This window comes from Desmodus rotundus, chromosome 5, assembly GCF_022682495.2.
Source record: "Desmodus rotundus isolate HL8 chromosome 5, HLdesRot8A.1, whole genome shotgun sequence".
NCBI lineage: Eukaryota > Metazoa > Chordata > Mammalia > Chiroptera > Phyllostomidae > Desmodus > Desmodus rotundus.
This window is the reverse complement of record NC_071391.1, coordinates 91,131,430-91,156,403: the sequence shown is the minus strand read 5'-3', so window position 1 is coordinate 91,156,403 and position 24,974 is coordinate 91,131,430. Positions and strand designations below refer to the sequence as shown.

Here is a 24,974-nt window from a genome sequence, read left to right as displayed (position 1 = left end):
CTGGAAAAATTCATTTTAATAAAAAATCAATTTGAGTGCACCTGAAGTACCAAATGTTAAGTAACAGTGAACACAGAGTTATCAGAAACAATTTTTGTTTCTGTCTAAATAATTTACTTTGTAAGCAGGGAGCAGTTGGCACAAGTATCAAAAAAGTACAGTCAGATTAAACAGAATAACACTTACTGCCTAAGTTTTCAATTGTATTTTACATATATAGAAATTATCAAAAGTTGCCCTGGCTAGTGTGGCTCATGGATTGAGTGGTGGCCTCTGAACCAAGGGGTCACCAGTTTGATTCCCAGTCAGGGCACATGCCTGGGTTGCAGTCCAGGTCCCGGGTAGGGGGTGTGCTAGAGGCAACTACGCATTGATGTTTCTCTCCCTATGTTTCTCCCTGTCTTCTCCCCCTCTCTCTAAAAATAAGTAAATAACACCTTTAAAAAAAATTATCAAAATCCATCTAAAATACATACAAATATTTTTGTCAGTATCTTTAGCAACAAATAGTATGGCTAAAGATTGCAGATTTCTTTTACAGAATTCTTTAAAACTTCATTTCACTAGATTGGTAGAAATACGGATTATTTTTTGAAAAAATTTTGAACAATATCCTGTACATTTATAATACATTTTTTCATAAAAAAATAAACAACTCAGCATAATTACAAAATGCTTTTTAACTCAACATTTCTATTATTTTAGTGTCAGTTTGTGAATAGTGCTAATTAATTTGGTTTGCACAGATTTTGACGTTACTCTTTTTCTTTTTTTCGTGGTAGTTTCTTTTATTTTAAAAGTCCGAACACCTTAATTTGACTTATACTGCCCTACAAAATTTACTTCCGTACAGCCTTTCTAGCTTTTTATCTTATACCTACTTTTGTCACCTCCAGGATTAGATTTTTTAAATGAATTAATTAGGATTCTGATTTTATTGCTATTGTTTAAAATATTATACATTTCACTTATTAAGATAATTTGCTTCCATGAAGATATGATAATATATTGAATTGTATTTGAGTTTCACATTTAAGGAGCTCCATGCTAAGTTAAAACTTTATATTTTTCTACTGATCTATAAGTTTATTAACATCAAAGTATAAGAACCTTGATGAATTTGCTAATTATTTTCAAGCCACAGGAGACATTTATTTCATATAAGTAGCCTCATAAAGAAATGAACATTTATATAATTTTTGTATTTGTGCTAGAAATAGTGTTAGGACAGTTAAATTTGACAATGGCATGGCAAACTCAGTTAAAGAGAAAACTTTGATATCTATTTCCCTGTTCTTCACAGTGACTTATTTTCAAATATAAAAGTTCAGATTTTAAAGGAATTGTTTAAATTCTGGAAGTATATGACTAAAGTAGTTATACAATAATACAAAGTAAGTATGCAGATGTTAAGATGTTTCCTGTAAATGCAAAAATAATTATTTTTCAAAACATTTCCCAAATTGATGGAAAGAAAAATGAAGCTGCCTGGTAGTTGGACAAGAAACTGCAGTTCTTATGGGGGAAATCCTACCTATAAACTAAATTTTGACACAGTAACTTTAATTAGTTTAATAGTACAAATACTGTAGGTGGTTACTGGAGATTTAAGACACCAAACCCTCAACATCTACATCCAATACCTTTTCATTGGGAATGTGACTACTGTGAGGGTTCTTTAAATTTACATAGGAAAGTGACTGGGAATATCATGGTCTGTAGTGGGAGTATCTCTCATACAGCAAATAAAATTTATGGTTATATATGAGTAATTTTTCATAATATATACATATCATATAGGTTTTACCTCTTAATTCAAATGATGAGTGACTAATTTTATTAACCAATGATCCTAGAAAGCCAAAGCCAATAGGAGTAAGATAGGCACAGAAGCCTTTAGTCATCTAGTCAATGCTGTAGATATTTTCTTTATGGCATGATCCTTAGGAAAGGGCTTATTTCCTTTTTTCTTTTAAATTTTTATTGTTATTCAATTACAGTTGTCTGCCTTCTCTCCCCATCCCTCCACCCCACCCCAGCCGAACCCACTTCCCTCCCCAACCTCCACCCTCCCCCTTCGTTTTGTCCATGGGTACTTTATAGTAGTTCCTGTAATCCCGTCTCCCTACTGTCCCCTCCCCACTCCCCTCTGGTTATTGTTAGATTGCTCTTAACTCCAATGTCTCTGGTTATATTTTGCTCGCTTTTGTCTTTTGTTGATTATGTCCCAATTAAAGGTGAGATCATATGGTATTTGTCCCTCACCACCTGGCTTGTTTCACTTAGCATAATGCTCTCCAGTTCCATCCATGCTGTTGCAAAAGGTATAAGCTCCATCTTTCTCTCTGCTGCGTAGAATTCCATTGTGTAAATGTACCATAGTTGTTTTTTGTTTTGTTTTGTATTTTTTTTTCTTTCTTTCTTTCTTTTTAATTTTAATTTTTTTATTGTTATTCAATTACAGTTGTGTGCTTTTTCTCCCCATCCCTCCGCCCCACCCCAACTGAACCCCCCTCCTTCCCCCACCTCCACCCTTCCCTTTGATTTTCTCCATGTGTCCTTTATAGTACTTCCTGTAATCCCCTCTCCTCACTGTCCCCTCCCCACTCCCCCCTGCCCATTGTTACATTGTTCTTAACTTCAATGTCTCTGGTTATATTTTGTTTCCTTTTTTCTTCTATTTAGTTCCAGTTAAAGGTGAGATCATATGGTATTTGTCCCTCACCATCTGGCTTATTTCACTTAACATAATGCTCGCCAGTTCCAACCATGCTGTTGCAAAGGGTATAAGCTCCTTCTTTCTCTCTGCTGCGAGAATTCCATTGTGTAAATATACCATAGTTTTTGGATCCACTCGTTTGCTGATGGGCACTTAGGTTGCTTCCAGTACTTTGCTATTGTAAATTGTGCTGCTATGAACATTGGTGTGCACAGGATCTTTTGGATTGGTGTTTCAGGGTTCTTAGGGTATAATCCCAGCAGCGGAATTGCTGGGTCAAAGGGCAGTTCCATTTTTAGTTTTCTGAGGAAATTCCATACTGTTTTCCACAGTGGCCTCACCAGTCTGCATTCCCACCAACAGTGCACTAGGGTTCCCTTTTCTCCGCATCCTCTCCAACATTTGTTTGTGGATTTGTTTATGTTGGCCACTCTGACTGGTGTGAGATGGTACCTCATTGTGGTTTTAATTAGCATCTCTCTGATGGCTAGTGATGCTGAGCATCTTTTCATATGTCTCTGGGCCCTCTGTATGTCTTCCTTGGAGAAGTGTCTGTTCAAGTCCTTTGCCCATTTTTTAATTGGGTTGTTTGTCATCCTGGAGTGCAGTTGTGTGAGTTCTTTATAAATTTTGGAGATCAGGCCCTAGTCTGAGGTATCATTAGCAATTATGTTTTCCCATACTGTTGGTTCTCTTTGTAATTTGGTGCTGTTTTCTTTAGCCTTGCAGAAGCTTTTTATTTTGATGAGGTTCCATTTGTTTATTCTTTCCTCTATGTCCCTTCCTTTAGGGGACATGTCTGTGAGGATGTTGCTGCGTGGAATGTCTGAGATTTTCCTGCAAATGTTTTCCTCTAGGAAACATTTACGGTGTTACGATTTATATTTAAGTCTTTTTTCCACTTTGAATTTATTTTTGTGTATGGTGTACGTTGGTGATCGAGTTTCAGTTTTTTGCATGTAGCTGTCCACATCTCCCAACACCATTTGTTGAAGAGGCTATTTTTGCTCCTTTTTATACTCCTGTCTCCTTTGTCAAATATCAATTGACCGTAAAGGCTTGGGTTTATTTCTGGGTGCTCTCTTCTGTTCAGTTGGTCTATGTGCCTGTTTTTATGCCAGTACCAGGCTGTTTTGATTACAGTGGCCTTGTGGTACAGTTTGATACCAGGTATTGTGATCCCTCCTACTTTGTTCTTCTTTCTCAAAATTGCTGCAGCTATTCGGGGTCATTTATGGTTCCATATAACTTTCTGAAATGTTTGTTCTATATCTGTGAAATATGTCATGGGTACTTTCATACAGATTGCATTGAATCTATTAATCACTTTGGGTAGTATGGCCATTTTGATGATGTTAATTCCTGTAATCCATGAGCATGGTACATGCTTCCATTTGTTTGTGTCTTCCTTCTTTTCTTTATTCAGTGTTGTGTAGTTTTCTGAGTACAGATCTTTTACCTCCTTGGTTAGGTTTATTCCTAGGTACTTTATTTTTCTTGTTGCCATATCAAATCGGATTTTTTTTTCCTGATACCTGTTTTGGTAGTTTCATTGTTGGTATACAGGAATGGCTTTGATTTCTGAGTGTCCTGAAAATGACTTTGTGTCCTGCTGTCTTGCCAAATTCATTTATTAGGTCGAGTAGTTTTTTGGTGGAGTCCATAGGATTTTCCATGTACACTATCATGTCATCTGCAAACAGTGACAGTTTCATTGCCGCCTTTCCAATTTGGATGCTTTTTATTTCTTTTTCTTGTCTGATTGCTGTGGCTAGGACTTACAATACTATGTTGAATAGGAGTGGTGAGAGAGGGCATCCTTGCCTTGTTCCTGATCTTAGTGGGAAAGCTCTAAGTTTTTGTCCATTGAGTATGATGTTGGCTGTAGGTCTCTCATATATGGCCTTTATTATGTAGAGGAATGCTCCCTCTATTCCCACTTTGCTGAGTGTTTTTATCAGAAATGGGTGCTGTATCTTATCAAATGCTTTTTCCGCATCTATTTATAAGATCATGTGATTTTTGTCTTTGCTGTTGTTTATGTGATGTATTATGTTTATTGATTTGCAAATATTGTAGCATCCTTGTATCCCTGGGATGAATCCCACTTGGTCATGGTGTATGGTCTTTTTAATGTATTGCTGGATGGGGTTTACCAATATTTTTTTGAGAATTTTAGCATCTATGTTCATCTGCAATATTGGCCTGAAGTTTTCTTTCTTCTTTGTGTCTTTATCTGTTTTTGGGGTTCGGATGATGCTGGCTTCATAAAAAGAGTTTGAGAGTCTTCCATCAGTTTGGATTTTTTCAAATAGTCTGTGAAGGATGGGGTTACCTCTTCTTTAAAGGCTTTGTAGAATTCTCCTGTGAAACCATCTGGTCCAGGGCTTTTGTGTGTTGGGAGTTTTTTAATGACTGCTTCAATTTCGTCTGCTGTTACTGGTCTGTTCAGGTTTTTTGCTTCTTCATTCAGTTTTGGAAGATTCTATATTTCTAGAAATGTGTCCATTTCACCGAGGTTTTCATATCTCTTGGCATACAGTTCTTCATAGTAATTTCTTGCAATCCTTTGTGTTTCTGTAATATCAGTTGTATTCTCTCCTCTTTCATTTCTAATTTTATTTATTTGGATCCTCTCTTTTTTTTTTCTTGATGAGTCTGCTTAAGGGATTGTCGACTTTGTTTATCTTTTCAAAGAACCAGGTCCTGGATTCATTGATCCTTAGAATTGTGCTTTTAGTCTCTATGTCATTTAACTCTGCTCTGATCTTGGTTATTTCCTTCCTTCTACTTACTCTTGGCTGTCTTTGTGGTTATTCCTCAAGTTCTTGTAGGTGCAGGGTTAGGTCGTTTGTTTGAAATGTTTCTATCTTTTTAAGGTAGGCCTGTATTGCTATGAACTTCCCTCTGAGAACTGTCTTTGCTGTGTCCCATCGTTTTTGGGTTGTTGTGAGGTCATTTTCATTTGTTTCCAGAAACTCTTTGATTTCTTCCCTAATCTCGTTCTTGACCCATTCATTGTTTAATAGCACGCTATTCAGTCTCCATGATTTTGAGTGTTTTGGGTTTTTTTCCTTTGGGGTTGGTTTCAGTCCCTTGTGGTCAGAGAAAATGCTTGATATGATTTCAATTTTCTTGAATATGTTGAGGCTTCATTTGTGTCCTATCGTGTGATCTGTCTTTGAAAATGTTCCGTATACACTTGAAAAGAATGTGTATTATGCTTCTTTGGGATGAAAAGCTCTCTATATATATATCAGTTAAGTCCATTTCCTCTAGGGTATTGTTCAGTGACACAATATCTTTGTTGATATTTTGTTTGGAAGACCTGTCCATTTTTGACAGTGGGGTGTTAAAGACCCCTACTATAATTGTGTTGCTGTCAATATCGATCTTGAAGTCCTCCAAGATTTTCTCTATATTTGGGTGCTCCTATGTTGGGTGCATATATACTTACAATGTTTATGTCTTCTTGGTGGATTCTTCCTTTGAGTATTATGAAGTGACCTTCTGGGTCTCTCTTTATGGCCCTTCTTTGGAAGTCTATTTTGACTGATATGAGTATTACTGCCCCTGCTTCTTTTTTCCTGTCCCTTTGCTTGGAAAATTTGTTTCTAGCCCTTCCCTTTCACTCTGGTTAGGTCTTTTGTCCTGGTCGGTCTCTTTTAGGCAGTATATGTGTGGGTCATGCTTTCTTACCCATTCAGTTATTCTATGTCTTTTCATTGGATCATTTAATCCATTTACATTTCAGGTTGTTATTGATTGGTACTTATTCCTTGCCATTTTTTTGTAACTATGTTCCTCTCTCTCTTTTCCTTCCTTTCCTAAAGCAGTCCCTTTAGCATTTCTTGCAGAGCTGGTTTGGTGGAATTGTATTCTTTTAGACTTCTTTTGTCTGGGAAGCTCTTTGTTTAGCCTTCTATCTTGATTGAGCGCCTTGCTGGGTAAAGTATCCTTGGTTGCAGGCCTCTGGTTCTCATTACTTGGAATATTTTTTGCCATTCTCTTCTGACTTGGAGCATTTGCATTGAGAAGTCAGTTCATAACTTTATTGGGGCTACTTTTGTTTGTTACTTCCTATTTCTCCCTTGCTTTCTTTACGATCCTCTCTTTGTCTTGGAATTTTGCCATTTCAGTTATGATGTGTCTTGCTGTGGGCCTCTTTGGGTTCCTCTTGCTTGGGACTTTCTGTGTTTACTGGATTTTTGTGACTTTTTCTCTCATCAGATTAGGGAAATTTTCCATCACTACTCTTTCAAACAGCTTTTCTATCCCTTGGTCATCTTCTTCTCTTTCTGGTATCCCTATTATACGGATATTATTACGTTTCATGTTGTCCTACGTTTGTCTTAATCCCTGTTCATTTTTTCTGAGCCTCTTTTCCTTTTCTTGCTTTTCTGGGTGTTTTTTTCTACTTTGTCTTCCAGCTCGCTGATCTGATCCTCTGCTTAATCGAGCGTGCTTTTGATTCCTTCTACTGTGTTCTTCAGTTCAGAAATTGTATTCTTCATTTCCTCTTGGCCCTTGTTGATAGTTTCTATTTCCTTTTTCATGTTGATACAGTTTTCAGGGAGTTCATTGTGGTTTCCCTGTAGTTTCTGGTAATTCTCTGTGAGCTCAGTGAGCTTCCTGGTAACCATTGCCTTGAACTTTGTATCTGATAGTTGACTTGCCTCTATTTCAGTTAGCATTCTTTCTGAGCCTTCCTCCTTTCCTTTCATTTGGGGATTGTTTCTTTGTCTTGTTATTGTTTGTGAGACTCTTCTTGTTATCCTCTGCTTCTCAAATTGATCTATTCTGACTCCCTGGGTTTATGGTATGAACTTCTATGGTAGAATGCCAGTGGGATTCAGTGGTGCTGTCTCCTTAATCCCCTGAGTCACTTGTCTTGAGCTGACATTTATGGGTCTAACAAGGTGTAACTCTGGTCTCTTCAGAGCTCCAGATTTTATTTTCGCACCTGTGGGAAATGGAGAAGGAAGGAAAAAGGAACAGAAAAGGAAAGGAAAGCATGAAGAAGGAATAAAAAAGTGAAGGAAGGAAGCAAGAAGGAGTTAAAAAAAGAAAGGAGAGAAAGGAAGAAGGAATTTAGGGGTAAAGGAAAAAAGAAACTCTTCTGCTGGCTTTATACTGGTCAGGTCACTTCTGCTGGTCTTCCTGTCTGTGAAACTGGAGGGGGTGGGTGGAGGGATTGTTTTCACTTTTCTCCCTTCCTGAGCCACACTCTTTGCTGTTGTCCAGCCTCCAGTCCAGTTCCTCAGGGTCCTTCTGCTCCCCCCTAGGCCTTTAGTCCACCAGTTGTGTTGTCCTTGGTCTGCACCAATTAGGGGCAACTGACACTCTACCTTCTTGCTCTTCAATATATTGATGCTAGGGGCTCTGCGTGCTGCTTCACGGTAGTTCAGCCCTCTAGTGGGTCAAGTCTTTCCGGGGACTGCAGTCTCCCCTAGCCCTGCACTTCTCCTCTGCTGGGCATTCTACCTTCCTCTTAGAGAGTGAGTAGGCCCTGTAGAGCTCTGTGTGCAGCGGCTATGTGGGAGGTGTTCAGACCCGGTGCTTCAGGTGTGGTCGCCCACAGGTAGCCATGCCGTTTATTGGGTTGTGCAGCAATCCCTGGCTTTGGGCCTGTGCGCCCGAGCAGCCGGGCCACTGATCAGAGTGCATGCCCAACCGGGGTTTCAGGTGTGGACGCCCAGGCCACTGATCTGGGAAAGGACTTATTTTCAAGTTTAAACAATAGGACATGCCAAAGCTGTGAAATTTGGGTTGGCAGAACCTAGTAAATTAGTTATACATTAATATGCTTATCAAAATAACTATCCAAGTTCTACCTCTTTACTTTATACAGGTACTTATATACATCTTGAAGAGTCGTTAGTGCTGTCTCACTTTTTGTTTGTATTTTTATTTTAGCACCTGAAAGTTTCTGTTCCTGATGAAATATCAGTAGATCTAGGTAAGTTCGGAGGACCCATATCCCGGAGAATTATATCTTTATAGTTATGTTCCTTAGCTGATCTCTAAAGGTTTTATGTGTCATGTGGTGACTAGTAGGTCACCTGCATTTAAGGGTAAATGAAATCTGAATTCTGAGATGAAATACATGAACTGAATTGAAGAATTTCTCTTTGCCTTACCCCAAGATAAGTTTACATCAAATGACATTGATACGTTGCCAGTTATAATGCACAGACTATACCTTTAAATCAAGTAATTCTTTCCCTTTCTTTTTTTTTTTTTTTTTTTTTTTTGTAGAGAAAAGACGACCTGAGCTTATTCCTGAGGATCTGCATCGCCACTATATTCAAAGTGTGCAAGAAAGAGTCCACCCAGAAATTCAGAGGCACTTAGAAGATTTCCGGTAAGCTTGGTGATAGATATAAGCTGATAGGATTATTCTGGAGTTTTTGTAGGTAGGAAAGTTAATGCATTAAATCCTTGACTGAGCATACGATCTTTATCACTGTTATTAAAATATAATGAACATCTGGATTCAAAGTGTTGGAGTGGTAGAGAGTTCATAGTTCCCATTCCATATGATTTTAGCATTTGAGTTCAGTATTCAGTGTGTTCCTTCAGGACATGTTTTTCTGTTAAGTGATTGCCTCTTAGAGTTTTTTTCCTGTGGTGTCCTAGGTGACATGGTGTTCTAAAATAAAAAACTGTGACATTTTCCAGTTACTAGAAAGTCATTGCTATGGAAAGTTTGCTGAGGGAGATAGATTTTCTTTAGGCTCCCTCAGGAAATTCTTCTTATTTCCTTTAGGCAGAAACGGAGCATGGGGCTGACCTTGGCTGAAAGCGAACTGACTAAACTTGATGTAGAGCGAGACAAGGACCGGGTAACTTTGGAGAAGGAACGGGCATGTGCAGAACAGATTGTTGCCAAAATTGAAGAAGTGTTGTAAGTAATACAAGTATATGTAGAAATGCCCCTCTTCCAGGATGCTTATTATGCTGAAAGTACACTATGAACAAATTTAGAGGGGGTGGTGTCACAGTAGGTATGTGGAGCTATTTATTTGTCATAATACTTGAGAAACTAGAATTTTTTATTATTGCTAATATTTTATTTTAAATAAAGTTCTTGAGTTTCTTTTTCTGGATATTAACAAAATGAGTAACTACAAAATTTCTAACTGACCAAAAGCAGGTAGAATACTTTCATTAATTTAAATTTATAAGGTTTGGAAATAGTTCTTTCTATAAAACATTTACAGTTAATAATATAAGAGTGAAAAACATGTACTTCCTTTAGGGATTAGAGTTTTTTTCCAACTATATTCCATGTGACAGAGATTTTAGTGTGGCTCCCAAAGCATTCAGCTGTGTTCTTTTCTTTCAGGTGTCTGGGTTTAATACAACTCTTATTAAACTTTAATATTTTGTTTTTAAATGTTTTTATTTTTAGGATGACTGCTCAGGCTATAGAAGAAGATAAGAGGTAATACAACTTTTTTCCTAGAATTCTAAGAACAAGAAAAAAACTATCTTTTGTCAGTCCTAAATTACATATTTTTTCTTTTAACTTAAAAGGTATAAACTGTCTCCCTCTGGTGGCCTATATTTTATTTGACTAATATTGTAGTGTCTTGAATAAATCCTAAGAATTCCATCATTGAGGTTTTGAAGTCATTTGCAATCTTTATTTTTACCCATCTTCCTTTCTCAGAAGTCTTATTTTACCTAATCCATTCTCCTCTAGTTCAACAATGCAGTATGTTATTTTCATGTACATGAAGCATTTGGGAGTAAAAGTGAAAGAACCTCGAAATTTGGAGCATAAACGGGGTCGGATTGGATTCCTTCCAAAAATCAAAGTAAGACTGGAAGAATGACAGTGTGTTTAGTGTTCTGTGCTTTTTTACATTTAGTTCAGTGCTTTCCTTCTTCTTTACTCTCTCAGCATATTAGTGGTAGACACACTGATAGGTATGAGATATGGCCCCTGTTGTCAAGAAACTCAAAATCTAGTGAGAAATCCAGACATATGAACTAATTACTAGACAATATGAAAAGTGAAAATAGCAATTTACACAGAGTGCTATCCCCAACTCTGTAATGGCCTTTTCTTTTGTGGTACCTGTCCAGTTGCAACTACCTGTGTTTCCATTTAATTTTAGTTGGATTGTAAAGCTCTATAAAGACCGGCAACGCCTTCATCATTATATCCCCAGGGTTTAGCATTGTGCCTTCACATGTTATGAGCTTAGTAAATATTTATTCAATGGATAAATTAATCATTTAGAACAAGTTCCCAGCAAAGATGTTATGTAACTACCTTTTTATTTTCCAGAATTTTAAAAATATCTTTAGTTTTTTTAGTTGAATTTATTGGGGGAACATTGGTTAATAAAATTACATAGGTTTTAGGTATACAGTTCTATAAAACATCATCTACATACTGTATTGTGTGTTCATCACTCCAAGTCGTCTCCTTTTATCTCCATTTAGCCACACTGCACCCTCTTCTACCTCCCCCCAGATATCTAAGTTTGATGTATACACAGTAGTGTGTGCTAGTTTCTAAGGAGTATTTTGTGTGTGTGTGTCTTTCATTTACATTTAACTAATTTCTTATAAATGATAATGGAATTGCATTTCTGTACTTGAAAGCAACAAAATAAATCTACTTTGTTATGTATCTCTTATCTCTTTGATTGTACCTTGACTCTAGCAAACCATGAAGAAAGATAGGGAAGGCGAAGAGAAAGGGAAGCGAAGAGGATTCTCCAGCATCCTGGGACCCCCACGGAGGCCAAGCCGTCATGACAACAGTGCAAGTATGTTGAAGTTTGAAATGCTGCATTCCTACCATTCCATGCCTCCTTTTATCAGAGGCTCATTTAGCTAGAATGAATTGTTGGAAATAGATGTTCTTGTCATGATTCCACTGAACTTCCAATATGCCTTGCTTCCATTCAGTGTTAGAACTGAACTAAATTATTCCATGTGGCTATATAATTGTTATAAACATCTTCTTTAATGGCAGTAGAGCATTCCATCGGTTATCCATGATAAAACTTATTTACCTGTTCTCATTTTGTTTGTATTCAAGTTCTGATTGTTAAATTAAAAAAAATAAATATGTGCCTGGATCTCTCCACCATACTTTGTTTAATCTTTTTATACATATATTACTCTTTCCTTAATTCCACAGTTTTTCATCTCTCAATTGTGCTTTGTTTTCTTATCTCCCTCTACCCTCTGGTTTAATGAAGAGAGATCAGCCCACTAGAAGAGGCTACAGGAGAAATAGGAATAGTGGTCCTATGGGGAGGAAACTAGTTTATGTAGTGGTCTATAACTTAGGCAATACCACGTTTGAATATGTTGGCATGGTTGTAGTGGGGATGGTATTGCAATATAGTGATACTAAATGTCCTTCACAATGAGGAATTCTCACTCAAATGCCATTAGTACCTTTGTTGAGAAACACTGAGAAGATGGAGCATTTCACATATGCTGACCAAGAGTTCCAAGGGATACAGAAGAAAAGAATTTTTGGAATTAAGGAAGGAAGAATTTTAGGATTAATGATGTATAAAGCTGTGTGAGGATGTGCAGTGCTGTGGAGGATGGATGACCTGAAAGGTTTTAGCTTCTTGTGACTGATGTGCACAGGGATAATGAGCAGAATAAGGATTCGTCTGGATGGTCTGTGAGGCATGTTGTAATGATGAAGCTGTGAGTGTTAGAGACAAATGGGAAGCTTCTAATAGCTCACAGAGCCAAAATGCTTCATCACTCTTACAAATGGGCACAGTTCCATATGCATCTATCTGTCTTTATCAGCATTACCTCTTCCCCCTCCTACAATTGCTCTCCTCATCTCCTTTTCTCATGACTCATCTTTTTTACCTCCTGTTTCTCCTCCTCATCTTCCACCATACCTCTCCTTTTTATTCATCTTCCATCTCCTTCTTCCCTCCTCCACCTTCCTTTGCCTTTTTCTCTCATTTTTCTTTCTTTCTTTCCTTTCTTTCTCACTATGTGTAATAACTAACCTTATATTTTTCTAGGGCCTACCTGATTTTAGACATTTTTCCAGATCTTTTAGATCATCTTTTTTAAGCTGTTTTGAAACACAAATTTTTGACCTTTTTTTTCTGTTCAGTTGGCAGAGCCATGGAACTACAGAAGCAGCGCTACCCTAAGCATTTATCCACACCCTCATCTGTGAGCCCTGAACCTCAGGACTCTGCTAAGTTGCGCCAGAGTGGGTTAGCAAGTGAAGGATCAGACATTGGATACCTGCCAGCCAATTCCATGTCTTCTATGGCTTCAGTGGCCACTCTTTTCCAGGAAGGAGGGAAAGATAATGACATGGGTGAGCTGTAGTTTAATTTAACTATCGAGATTTTAAAACAATAAAACAACTAAGAAATAGAGTGGCAGATTATTTTAATCAAGACTGAATTCCAGTTCAATTTAGTTTTAAATTTTAATATTTTGGGTGGAAGTGGGGGAGGGAGGTGGGTTCAGCTGGGGTGGGGTGGAGGGATGGGGGGAAAAGGCATACAACTGTAATTGAATAACAGTAAAAATTTTAAAAAAAGAAAGATAAAAACAACTGAAAGGCAAAAAAAAAGGATTTGTGCAGTGTGTGGAGAAGGTGCTGTGACTGATCGAATGTGTCAAAAGAGGTTTGCGAGGTTTCGTGCTAGAGATTTCTTGCTCCAGTAGACCACCTGAAGTTGATAGTGATCAAACGGAGACATTAATTGAGAACAATCAATGTTATACCATGTGGAATATAGCTGACATACTCAAAATCTCCAAATCAATAAAGTTATTGGTGAAAAAACATTTTTTTAATATTTTAGAACTAGTGAAAAATCTGCATGAATGATAATTTTTAAGTTCTCATCCATTCAAAAAATACTTATTGAGCTTCATAACTGATGTTAGCATACAATAATTATACATAGATTCTTTCCCCACAAGAGGTCTTAGCTTAGTCTCATGGGGAAATAGTCATACATACACAAACAAACACAAATTCAAATTGTGCTAAATACAACAGAGGAAGGTAAAGTGAGTATTGAGGGGACTGGTCAGTGGTTAGGGATGTGAGAGATCTAAAGAAGACTTTAAAAATGAGAGATACTAGAAATGTTTTTTAAATGCTAAGTGGAAACCAGTTGTGAGGACAAAGTTGAAGATGCAAGAAATAAACTATATAACCAGTAGAACAAAGTTTTGAAAAAGAAAGAGATGAGATGCAGAGTATATGTGAAAGATAAGGTTATTACCTAAGAGTGAGGCTTTGGTGAAAAGAACAAGGGGATTTAAAGAAAGATGTGAAGTAATTGTAGATAATTGGGAAAAGAGCTTATTAGCATATTTCTTTCTACTTGTTATAAGGGGTTTCTTAACCCATTATAAGCAAGTGAGGTGAGAGAATAGGTGGTTTTATTTGGAACAGGGAATGCCTATCTTTATTAGTGATTTGGGAGGCAGTTCAGTTTCTGGTGATGTCAAGATAAATGAGAAAGTGATAAAGCTGTGGGAGTGTCTACTGAGGTGGCATTGAGGAAGTTGTCAGATGAGGAAGGTGAGGAAACAAGGAGACAGGAGTTTGAATAGCTTAATATGTATATGGGTTTTGAGGTTACCTTGTGTGATACGAGCATTAAGAAGAAAACTTTGAGCCAGCTGCCAAAGGTTCAGTGTTACTAGATGATTGTTGTAAGGAAGGAGAACATGTGATAATATCTAGACAATGAAGGTCTTAGTGGAACAAGGGTATTTTTATAACACACCTAGATAATGGTTTAAAAATAGTATTGAGGAAAAAGGAGGCTGTCCATCCCATCTCTACCCTAAAGTACTTAGTGTATGACAGAAACATAAGTCTCTATTTGAGAGGGCTGTCACAGAAGAAGTAGCATCCTCATGGGGTAGGCAGGTTTTTATTTAAGACAAAGAAGTATGGGTGACATTTGGAGAAAAATCTAGAGATTTTGTCTGAGAGAGAATTCTGAAGATGTTGGATTATGTACATACATTAATTCATGTGTCCTATAACTTACTGAAATACAAACATGATAGGTAACGAACAAAAACCATAAAGAGAAAGTGTGTAGAGGAAGATAAGATGTTATCAACAAATAAGAGATTTTAACAATTTTGGGGAGATTGAAAGAGGACAGTAGTAGTTTGATGGATAAAGCAACATAAAGGAAACTGGAGTCCAAAATTTGTTCAAGAAGTTCAAGGTGGGAGCCAGTCTGCCCATTAGAAGCCTGTTGAGACTTCAGTCTCAGAACATGCATGTATGGAGTACATGAATAAGAAGGAAAGTTGAAAATAATGAATAAATTGAAAGTCTGTAATCAAAACAATTATGTCAGCAGCTTCTGATCCTTGCATTATAAAATATAAGTACTCTCTCATTTATGTACCAGAAGAAAATGAGTGTGCTCTGTTTTAGGGAAGTTGAATGAATTGTAAAGAGAAAATTAAGTTCTCCATGATATGATTGTCCTGGAGTTCTAGCATTTGGGGGCCTAAAGCCTAACAGTAGGCATGCTAGGGACTCACCCTGCTCAGAAAACTCCAACAGAAATGGATCTACTAACAAATAGCAGCAAAAGAAAGCCAAATCATCTGTCAGGGCTTATATTTATAAATATGAGCAGCATTATTGACTCTTGGAAAAATGTGCTTGTTAGAGTCAAGATCTAAAGTAATATATAATGCCAAGCATATTAGTGGTATAAAAAAGGGAACATGAAAAGAACAGAAAAACTAGCAGAAAATAATAATTTTGATAATAGACAAGCACTTGAAAAAATACCTCTTACATTAGACAGTATACTTGGAAAAATAAATTATTATATCTATAAAACAAGAATGGGATGCTATGAAAAAGCATTCAAAGACCAGAAATAGTTTCAGTATAACTACTATATATAGTATAATAATTATTGTATTGTTTATTATTGTTGTGTGATTACAACAATACTTAAGAGTTTAAGTATTACAACAAATTACAACAAAACTTAAGAGTTTAACACAGAAAGCATTATCTCACATTTTTTGGTGGGCAAGGAACTCAAGAGTAGCTTAGCTGGGTGGTTCTGGCTTTGGGTCTCTCATAAGGTTACAGTTAAGATGTCATTTGAAAGCTTAGCTGAGGTCAGGAGACTTGCTTCCATGCTCACACAGGTGGCTGGTGGCAGAAAGATCTTAGCTCCTTGCCAGAAGCCTAAGTTCCTTACCACATGGGCTTCTCCATAGAACTGCTTGAGTGTTCCATGACATGGTATCTGACTTTCCCCAGGGTGATCCAAAGAGCAAGAAAGAAGCCCCAACGTCTTTTATAACTTCAGTTTCTGTAGGTGCATACTGTCACTTCAGCAAGTTAGAAGCAAGTTATTAAATGTAGTCCACACTCAAGGACAGAAGAATTAGGCTCCACCCCTGAAGAGATAAGTATCAAAGAATTTGTGGACATATTTTCAAACTGCTATAACTGCTAGTATTTAAAGAAACAAATAGTCCTTAGAAATATAATCACGGAAATATTTCAGAATGTGTATTAGAAATTAATACAGAACGCAATCGATATTAAAGAGACAAGAATTATATAGAGAATCACTACAGAAGTTGGCTTCACAAAACATCAGTAGAGGAAAATGAGAAGAGACAGAGAAATGACAGAAGAAATCTCAGAGTTTAAAAAGAATACACGTTTTCAGATAGAAAGAGCTCACTTGGAACCAACTACAGAGAAAAATAATAAAAATAAGAGATCCATACCTAAAATGTCTTTGGAAATTTCAGTGTGCCAAAGATAAAAAAAAGAAAAATCTTTCAAGAGAAAATGGGGGTTATGCTGCACCACATTTCTCATTGTAACACTAGGTGCTTGACTACAAAGAACAATGCCTTCAACTTGCTTAAAGAAAATGATATTGAACTTAAAATTCTGTATTCATTCAGACTATCCGTAAAATATGAAGACAGATATAAAGACATTTTCAGATATGCCAGGATTAAAAGTCTAACTTAAATGTAACTTTTTCTCGAAGATTATTTGAAGGTACCACTTCAGCAAAATGAGAAAAGCATTAAGAAAGAAAATGTCATGAGATCAGGAAAAAGTGGAAACAACTTAGGAAAGTGATAAAGAGCAGTTCTATGATGGTAATTGTGTCATAGGCCAAGGGAGCAGCTGTTTCATATTGGAATGCAAGAACGTAAAGGATAATAAGCAAGAGAGGGATTTTAAGCATACTGTCATATGATGTAGCAGATGAAAAAATTTGAGACTTGATAAAACTATATTACTTTGACAGTAATAATAGAAAAGCATTGAGAAAAAGTTCAGAAAGTTAAGTCATGACTTTAAACATGAAACAAAATAAAAAGTGACATAATTTTAAAGTAATTGGTGGAGTATAAGACTCTAATATAATAAAACTTTTATTTTAAGTGGCCCAGGAATTTTGCATTATTGGGCCAATATAAAAGAAAAGATAATCCTAACTAGCATACCTATTAACTCGGCAAGAATAATAGTTATGTGTATGTTGTATATTGTATATGGCAATATGTATATAATGACCTAATAACGTAAGCACTTTACTGGTTTTTAGACTTTTAGAATCAACCTCTTAGGCAAAGCATAGAGTATTTAGCTGTGGCTGCAGATTAGAATAGAAATGTAAAAAAAAGTAAAATTGTAGTTGAAAGAAATGAAAGTAGAAGAGAGAAATATAATTAGAAGGAAGGACATGTACACCAAATACCTAATCTGACATAGAAGAGAGTTAAGATACTAACTTCTTGATATAACGAAAATACAAATATAATTATATTGTTCAAACTTAGTTAAAAACCAATGATCCAACTAGTAATGATTATCAAATATTGGGGATAAATGGGGAAAGTGAAGGTAGGAAGCGTAAATGAGCAATATCTTCAGAGGAGAAAGAAATGGATATTACCTAAAGGTAATAAATTAGGAAAAAGAAATATGAAGTTACTATTTGTTGTCGGATCACCATACTATCTAAAATTTGAATGAGAAAGATTGGGAATAGAAAAAGATATGGTAAGAGAATTTTTTTTCTCTTTTGAGTTGTTGCCGTGTCCTGTGTTGACTTTTAAAAGCTATTAAAATTGATTTTTCTGTTTATTTTTTAGTGTACTTTAAAATTCTATAGACTTGAATTTTGGTTCTAGCTAACCCACAATTGTTTAAATATGAATGTGACTATGGATTTGGTTGACTATTGGTCTTTGGAACCAATATTTTTTTGTAATCATCTTAATATTAAGTATTAACATGAATTGAATGTGTGACATTTATCTTTGCAGGATCAAAGCAAGTTGGGGAAACACCAGCATCTGGAGACTCCTTGGATAGCACACCTCGTACTTCTAATACCATCTTTGATTTTCTGCCTCTTCAATTAGATCAGGTGCAAGAGGAGGAATGGGAAGTAGAAAGGTAATTCAGTGATCATTTAGGTTTAAGTTTAGGACATTGCTTAAAGTTTTTTAATTGTGTAGTATCCCTATATTTTGCAGAGTTTTTACCACATGTGATTTTTTGGGAAGGAACTAGAACTTATGTTGGTAGTACATACTATTTTTTTTAGTTTGATATTAATCTTACAAATATCCAGTAGAATTATTTATAAGCCAGTCATTTAACCCAGTTTTGAGTAACTTTAGCAAAATTTTTTGATTACATTTTGTTTTTATGTTGAGTATTTTCCATTGTTTTAGGATACCTGAACATGGGACACCAAAGCCCTTTCGAAAGTAAGTAACCCTAAAGTAGCTGTTAATAGAGGCTTAATTTTTCATTGATTTTGAGAGAGAGAGAGAGAGAGAAACACCGACATCTTACTCCACTTATTCATGCTTTCATTGCTTGCTTCTAGTGTGTGCCCTCCTGACCACAGATCAAACCCGCAACCTTGGTATATTGGGACCATCCTCTCACCACCTGAGCTACCTGGCCAGGGCCAATTGAGGCATAATTTAAGAAATTCATATTTTTCCCCTGACATTCTTTTTTAAAGGAAAAGAGGCTCAGAACTTCCTGTCAAGATGGTAGAGTAGGTAAACGCTGTGCTTGCCTCCTCCCTGACCATATGAAATGACAACTAAATTGTAGAACACATCATTGAGAACCATCTGAAGGCTAGCTGAACTTAGAGATATTATAACTAAAAATATAAAGAAGCCATGTCAAGAGTGATAGGAGGAGTAGAGATGCAAAATGTGCAGGTTTCACACACATGTGGGATGAATAAGAATCAGAAGGGATATCTCAGCTGTAGAGGTCTACCCTAAGGAATGAGAGTTCCCAGCACCACATTGGGCTTCCTTGACAGAAGTCCCCATAATTTCTGGCTGTGAAAACCAGTGGGAATTGCATCTGAGTGAGGCAGAGGGCTGCTGGAGTCCTAGGCATTCCTCTTGAGAAGCCTGTGGGTTGACTCCCTGATGAATTCCCTCCTTCTAGGCACCAGCACAGGAGCAGCAAGGACTTGGCAAAGAGGAACTGAATAGAGTAGCTTAGGGGTAAGAGATGGAAGGATAGAGGTCAAAACAGTGCTCTCTGGGGACCAAAAGTTCTGGTAGGCACTACTTTTGTTACTTTGTTGACCCCTCCCACCACCTGTCTGGCAGGCTCAGGTTGGCTCCAAATCTGTGCTCTCCATTAACCTAGCTAACACTGTTTTTCCAGACGTGTTGATTGACTCAGACACGGACACACCCTGAGCCACTTCCAGTGGCTGTTCCACACAAGTGCTCTGTGTTAGTTCATGCTGTGGATATTCCTAAAATATCTCAAGAGTCTCCAAATCCGAAACAACCAGGCGCTGGCCATGGCATGTCCTATACCACTTGTTAAGACTCCCCAAGTGCAGTACAACCAGCAGTCTGTCTCAACTTGCATTGTAACTCCCATCAGATAGCTGCAAGCCTGGCATAAGCTGTGTCCAGGGTTGGCTTGGAAAGCAGCTTCAACTAAGTAACCGTAAGCCTAGCATAAGTGGTCACTGGCATAGGCGCACATCAAGGTCACCACCAAAGGGTCTGGAGCCTGGCACTATTTTTTTTTTATTTACTTAGTTGAATTTAATAGTAGTTACATGAAATGCAATGACATTGTTTATTTACATTGTTTAATTATACAAGGAAAAACTGAAAATTAAGTTTACAATGTCAATATGAAGTGAAGGATTTTAAATTAACGAAAAAAATGAAATCTTATTTTCAAATCTACTAAAATAATATTAAAGTTTTCATTCACCCTAGTATCTGAAATGCTGTTTATTTTATTATTTTTTTTAAGATTTTATTTATTTATTTTTAGAGAGAGGGGAAGGGAGGGAAAAAGAGAGGGAGAGAAACATCAATGTGTGGTTGCCTCTCACATGCCCCCTACTGGGGACCTGGCCCACAACCCAGGCATGTGCCTTGACTGGGTATGGAACCACCAACCCTTTGGTTCTCAGGCCTGTGCTCAATCCACTGAGCCACACCAGCCAGGGCTTGTTCATTTAAGAAATTTTTTTTGTTGACACCGTTGTAGATGTCCCTCATTTTTTTCCCCCTTTTCCCACCTCCACTCAGCAGCAGCCCCCTTCTAGTGGTCTTCACCACACTATTGTCTGTATCCATGGGCACTCGCGTGCGCACGCACTCGCCATCTCTCTCTCTCTCTCTCTCTCTCCCCCCTTATATATATGTACACACACACACACACATGTCCTTTAATCCCTTCACCTTTTATCCAGTCTTCCCCACTTCTCCCCTCTAACATTTGTCATGTATCCATGCCTTTGGTTCTATTTTGTTGGTTAGTTCATTAGATTCCATATATTAGTGAGATCATATGGTATTTGTCTTTCCCTGAATGGCTTATTTTGCTTATCATGATAATATTCAGGTCCATCCATGCTATTGCAAAAGGTAAGAGTTCCTTCTCTTATACAGCTGCATAGTATTCCATTGTGGAAATGTACCACATCTTTTTTCTCTACTTACCTATTGATGGGTACTTGGGTTATTTCCAGATCTTGGCTATTGTAAATAACACTGCTATGAACATTGAGGTGTATATGTTCTGCTGAATTGGCATATCAGGATTCTTAAGATATATTCCAGAAGTAGGATCGCTGGGTCAAAAGGCGGTTCCATTTTTCATTTTTGTGAAGAAACACCGTAATCGATTTTACAGTACCTGCCCAGTCTGCCTTTCTACCAGCAGTGTACTAGCATTCCCTTTTCCTCACATACTTGCCAGCGCTTGCTGTTTGTCGATTTATTGATAGTAGCCATTCTGCGGGTATGAGGTGATACCTCATTGTAGTTGTGATTTTCATCTCTCTGGTGATGAGTGACGTTGAGCATTTTTTATATGTCCATTGGCCATCTGTATGTTCTCTTTGGAGAAGGGTCTATTTGGGTGGGTCCTTTGCTCATTTTTTAATTGGATTATTTGTCTTCTGGTATTGAGGTGTCTAAGTTCTTTATATATTTTGGATATTAACCCCTTACCAGAAGTATCACTGGTGAATATGTCCTCCCATACAATGGGTTCCCTTTTCATTTTTTTGATGGTTTCTTTAGCTGTGTATAATTTAATTTGATATAGTCTCACGTATTTATTTTTTCCTTTGTTTCCCTTGACCTAGAATACATATTGGCAAAAATAATGCTCTAAGAGATGTCAGAGATTGTACTGCCTATTTTTTCTTCTAGGATTTTTACGGTTTTGCAACTTATATTTAAGTCTTTTACAAATTTGAATTTATTCTTGTGTGTGGTTTAAGTTGGTTGTCTAGTTGCATTTTTTTGGCAGGTACCTGGCCAATTTTCCCAACACCATTTATTGAAGACACTGTTTTTACGCCATTGTATGCTCATGCCTCCTTTGTTAAATATTAATTGACCATAGAGGTGTAGGTTGATTTCTGGGCTCTCTGTTTTGTTCTGTTGATCTACTCGCCTGTTCTTATGTCAGTACCAGACTGTTTTGATTACACTGGCTTTGTAGTGTAGTTTGATATTAGGTATTCTTATCCCACCAACTTTGTTCTTCTTTCTCAAGACTGCTGAGGCTATTTGGGGTCTTTTTAGTTCTATATAAATTCTTTTAGTATTTATTTAGAACTGTGAAATATGCCATTGGTGTTTTAATAGGAGTTGCATTGAATCTATAGATTACTTTGGCAAATATGGACATGTTAATGATATTAATTCTTCCAGTCCATGAACAGCACACACTGTATGCTTCCACTTGTATCTTCTGCTATTTCTTTCTTTAATGTCCTATAGTTTTATACGTAAAGGTCTTTTATTTCCTTGGTTAAGTGTATTCCTAGTTACCGTTATTTTGCTGTTGTCACAATACTAAATGGGATCATTTTCTTAGTTTCTCTTTCAGAGAGTTCATTATTGGTGTGTAAAGAAGCCACTGATTTCTAGATACTGATATTGTATCCTGCTAATTTGCTGAATTCATTTATTAGACTTAATGGTTTTATGGTAGAGCCTTTAGGGTTTTCTGTGTGCATTATCATGTCATTTGTGAATAATGACAGTTTTACTTCCTTCTTTCCAATTTGGATGGTTTTTATTTCTTCTTGTCTGATCACTGTGAAAGTAGACATCCTTCTCTTGTTCCTGATCTTAAGGCAAACACTTTTGGATTTTGCCCATTTATTATGATGTTGCCTGTAGGTTTTTCATATATGGCCTTGATTATGTTGAGGTATGATCCCTCTATTCCTACTTTGTTGAGAGTTTTTTAAATCATAAATGGGTGTTGGATTTTGTTGAATGTTTTTTCTGCATCTGTGATATGATCATGTGATTTTCATCTTTAATTTTGTTTGTGATGTGTCATATTTACTGATTTGCATATTTTGTGCCAATTTTGTATTCCCAGAATAAATCCCACTTGATCATTGTGTATGATCTTTTTAATGTATTGCTGGATCTGGTTTTCTAATATTTTGTTGAAGATTTTTAGCATCTATGTTCATCAGGGATATTGTCCTATAATTTTCTTCTTTGTCATGTGTTTATCTGGTTTTGGAATTAGAATAATGCTGACCTCATAAAAAAAGCTTGGAAGTCTTTCCTACTCATGAATTTTTTGGAATAGTTTGAGGAGGATAGGTATTAGTTCCTCTTTGAATGTTTGGTAAATTTTCCTGTGAAGCCATCAGCCCAGGACTTTTGTTTGTTGGGAGTTTTTTGATTAAAGCTTCAACTTCACTAGCTGTTATTGGTCTGTTCAGGTTTTCTGATTCTTCCTGATTGAGTTTTAGAAGATTGTTATGTTTCTCAGAATTTGTCCATTTCTCTCAGGTTGTGCAATTTGATGGCATATAGCTGTTCACAGCATTTTCTACAATCTTTTATGTTTCTTTGATGTCAGTTTTTACTTCTCTTTTATTTCTGATTTATTTGGGTCCTCTCTGTTTCTTAGGTTACAATGTAGCAAAACAGCAGCAAATATTGAGACCAATAGTGAACTTTGAAAATCAAACTAAAATTTATACGAATGGTAAGGTTATAGAAGACTTTCTAGAAGAGCAGACATTTTACACTAAATTCATTAAACAGAAGTAGAGAGTAAACCAATAACTACAGAGACTTTCTAATTCACGTTTTATTTTATTTTATTTTATTATTTATTTTTTTTCCTCCCTCCCCCACCTCCACCCTCCCCCTTGGTTTTGTCCATGTGTCCTTTATAGTAGTTCCTGTAATCCCCTCTTCCCACTGTGCCCCCCCCCCAGCTATTGTTAGATTGTTCTTAACTTCAATGTCTCTGGTTATATTTTGTTTGCTTTTTTCTTCTGTTGATTATGAAGAACCAACTCTTGATTTCATGTACCTTTTGTATTTTTTAGACTCTGTCAATTATTTCTGCTCTGATCTTTCTTATTTCCTTCCTTTTGCTTACTCTAGGCTTTTCTTGTTCTTTTGCTGGTTCTTATAGGTATAGGGCTAGATTGCTTATTTGAGTTTTTTCTTACTTCTGGAGGTAGGCTTGTAAATGCTATAAACTTCTCCTTCAGGACTGCTTTCACTGTGTCCCATAGATTTGGGGTTGTTGTGTGTTCATTTTCATTTGTTTCCAGGTAATATTTTATTTTTTCCTTTATATCATTAGTAGTCATTCATTGTTTAATAACATGCTATTTAGCCTTTATGTGTTTGAGTGTTTTTGAGTTTTTTAAATTATAGATGATTTCTAATTTCATGCAATTGTCATCAGAGAAGGTGCTTGATATTTCAGTCTTCTGGAATTTTTTAAGACTTATTTTGTGTCCTGCCATGTGATCTGTTTTTGAGAATGTTTCATGTGCACTTGAGAAGAATGTATATTCTGTTTTCAGTTGATATGTTCTATAAATATCAATTAACTCCATCTGATCTAGTTTGTCATTTTAGGTCGTTGTTTCCTTGTTGATGTTTTTTATCTGGAAAATTTATCCAATGATGACAGTGGTTTGTTAAAATCCCCTACTATGACTGGATTGCTGTTGATCTCTCTCTTAAAGTCCATCAGGAGGTTTTGTTTGTTTGTTTGTTTGTTTGTTTGTTTTTTAATATGTATTCAGGTATTCCTGTACTGTGTGCATATATGTTTACAAGGGTTATATACTGTTTTTAGATCAATCCCTTTAGTACTAGTTAGTGACCATCTTTGTCCCTTGTCATGGCCTTTGTTTTTAAGTCTATTTTGTCAGATATAAGTATTGCTAACCTGGCTTTTTTTCTTTTTTTCATTTCCATTTGCGAGGAATATTTTTTCCATCCCTTCACTTTCAGCCTGTGTGTGTTGTTTGTTCTGAGGCTGGTCTCTATATAGACAGCATATATATGGGTCATATTTTCTTTTCCATTCAGCCACTCTGTGTCTTTTGATTGGAACATTTAATCCATTTACATTTCAGGTTATTATTGATAGGTACTTATTTTTGACATTTTATTCTTTATACCTATGTTTCTCTCTCTATTTCTTCTTCTTAAAGCAGTCTTTTTAACATTTCTTGTGTTTTTGGTTTGGTGGTAATGAACTCCTTTAGCGTATTTTTGTCTGGGAAGCTCTTTGTTTTGCCTTCAGTTTTAAATGTTAGCCTCACTAGATAGAGTAGTCTTGGTTTCAGGCCCCTTGTTTTTCATTACTTTGAATACTTCATGCCAGTCTTTTCTGCCTGAAGTGTTTCTGTTGAGAAATCAACTGACAGACTTATGG

At 36.5% G+C, this 24,974-nt stretch overlaps 1 protein-coding gene across 9 annotated transcripts in view; it reads left to right on the top strand.

Annotated features, from left to right (window-relative positions):
• The window catches only part of ARHGEF12 (Rho guanine nucleotide exchange factor 12), a 278,370-nt gene that overhangs the window by 188,984 nt on the left and 64,412 nt on the right, over nt 1-24,974 (top strand). For 8 of the 9 annotated variants that reach the window (XM_024569579.4, XM_024569577.4, XM_024569580.4 and 5 more), the window contains 9 exons: nt 8,636-8,678; nt 8,978-9,083; nt 9,489-9,626; nt 10,134-10,166; nt 10,428-10,542; nt 11,400-11,505; nt 12,840-13,052; nt 18,053-18,185; nt 18,467-18,502. In XM_024569579.4, coding sequence (XP_024425347.2) covers nt 8,636-8,678; nt 8,978-9,083; nt 9,489-9,626; nt 10,134-10,166; nt 10,428-10,542; nt 11,400-11,505; nt 12,840-13,052; nt 18,053-18,185; nt 18,467-18,502 — 923 coding nt within the window. The remainder of the gene's footprint in view (nt 1-8,635; nt 8,679-8,977; nt 9,084-9,488; nt 9,627-10,133; nt 10,167-10,427; nt 10,543-11,399; nt 11,506-12,839; nt 13,053-18,052; nt 18,186-18,466; nt 18,503-24,974) is intronic. The other variant, XM_024569576.4, reaches the window with a different exon arrangement.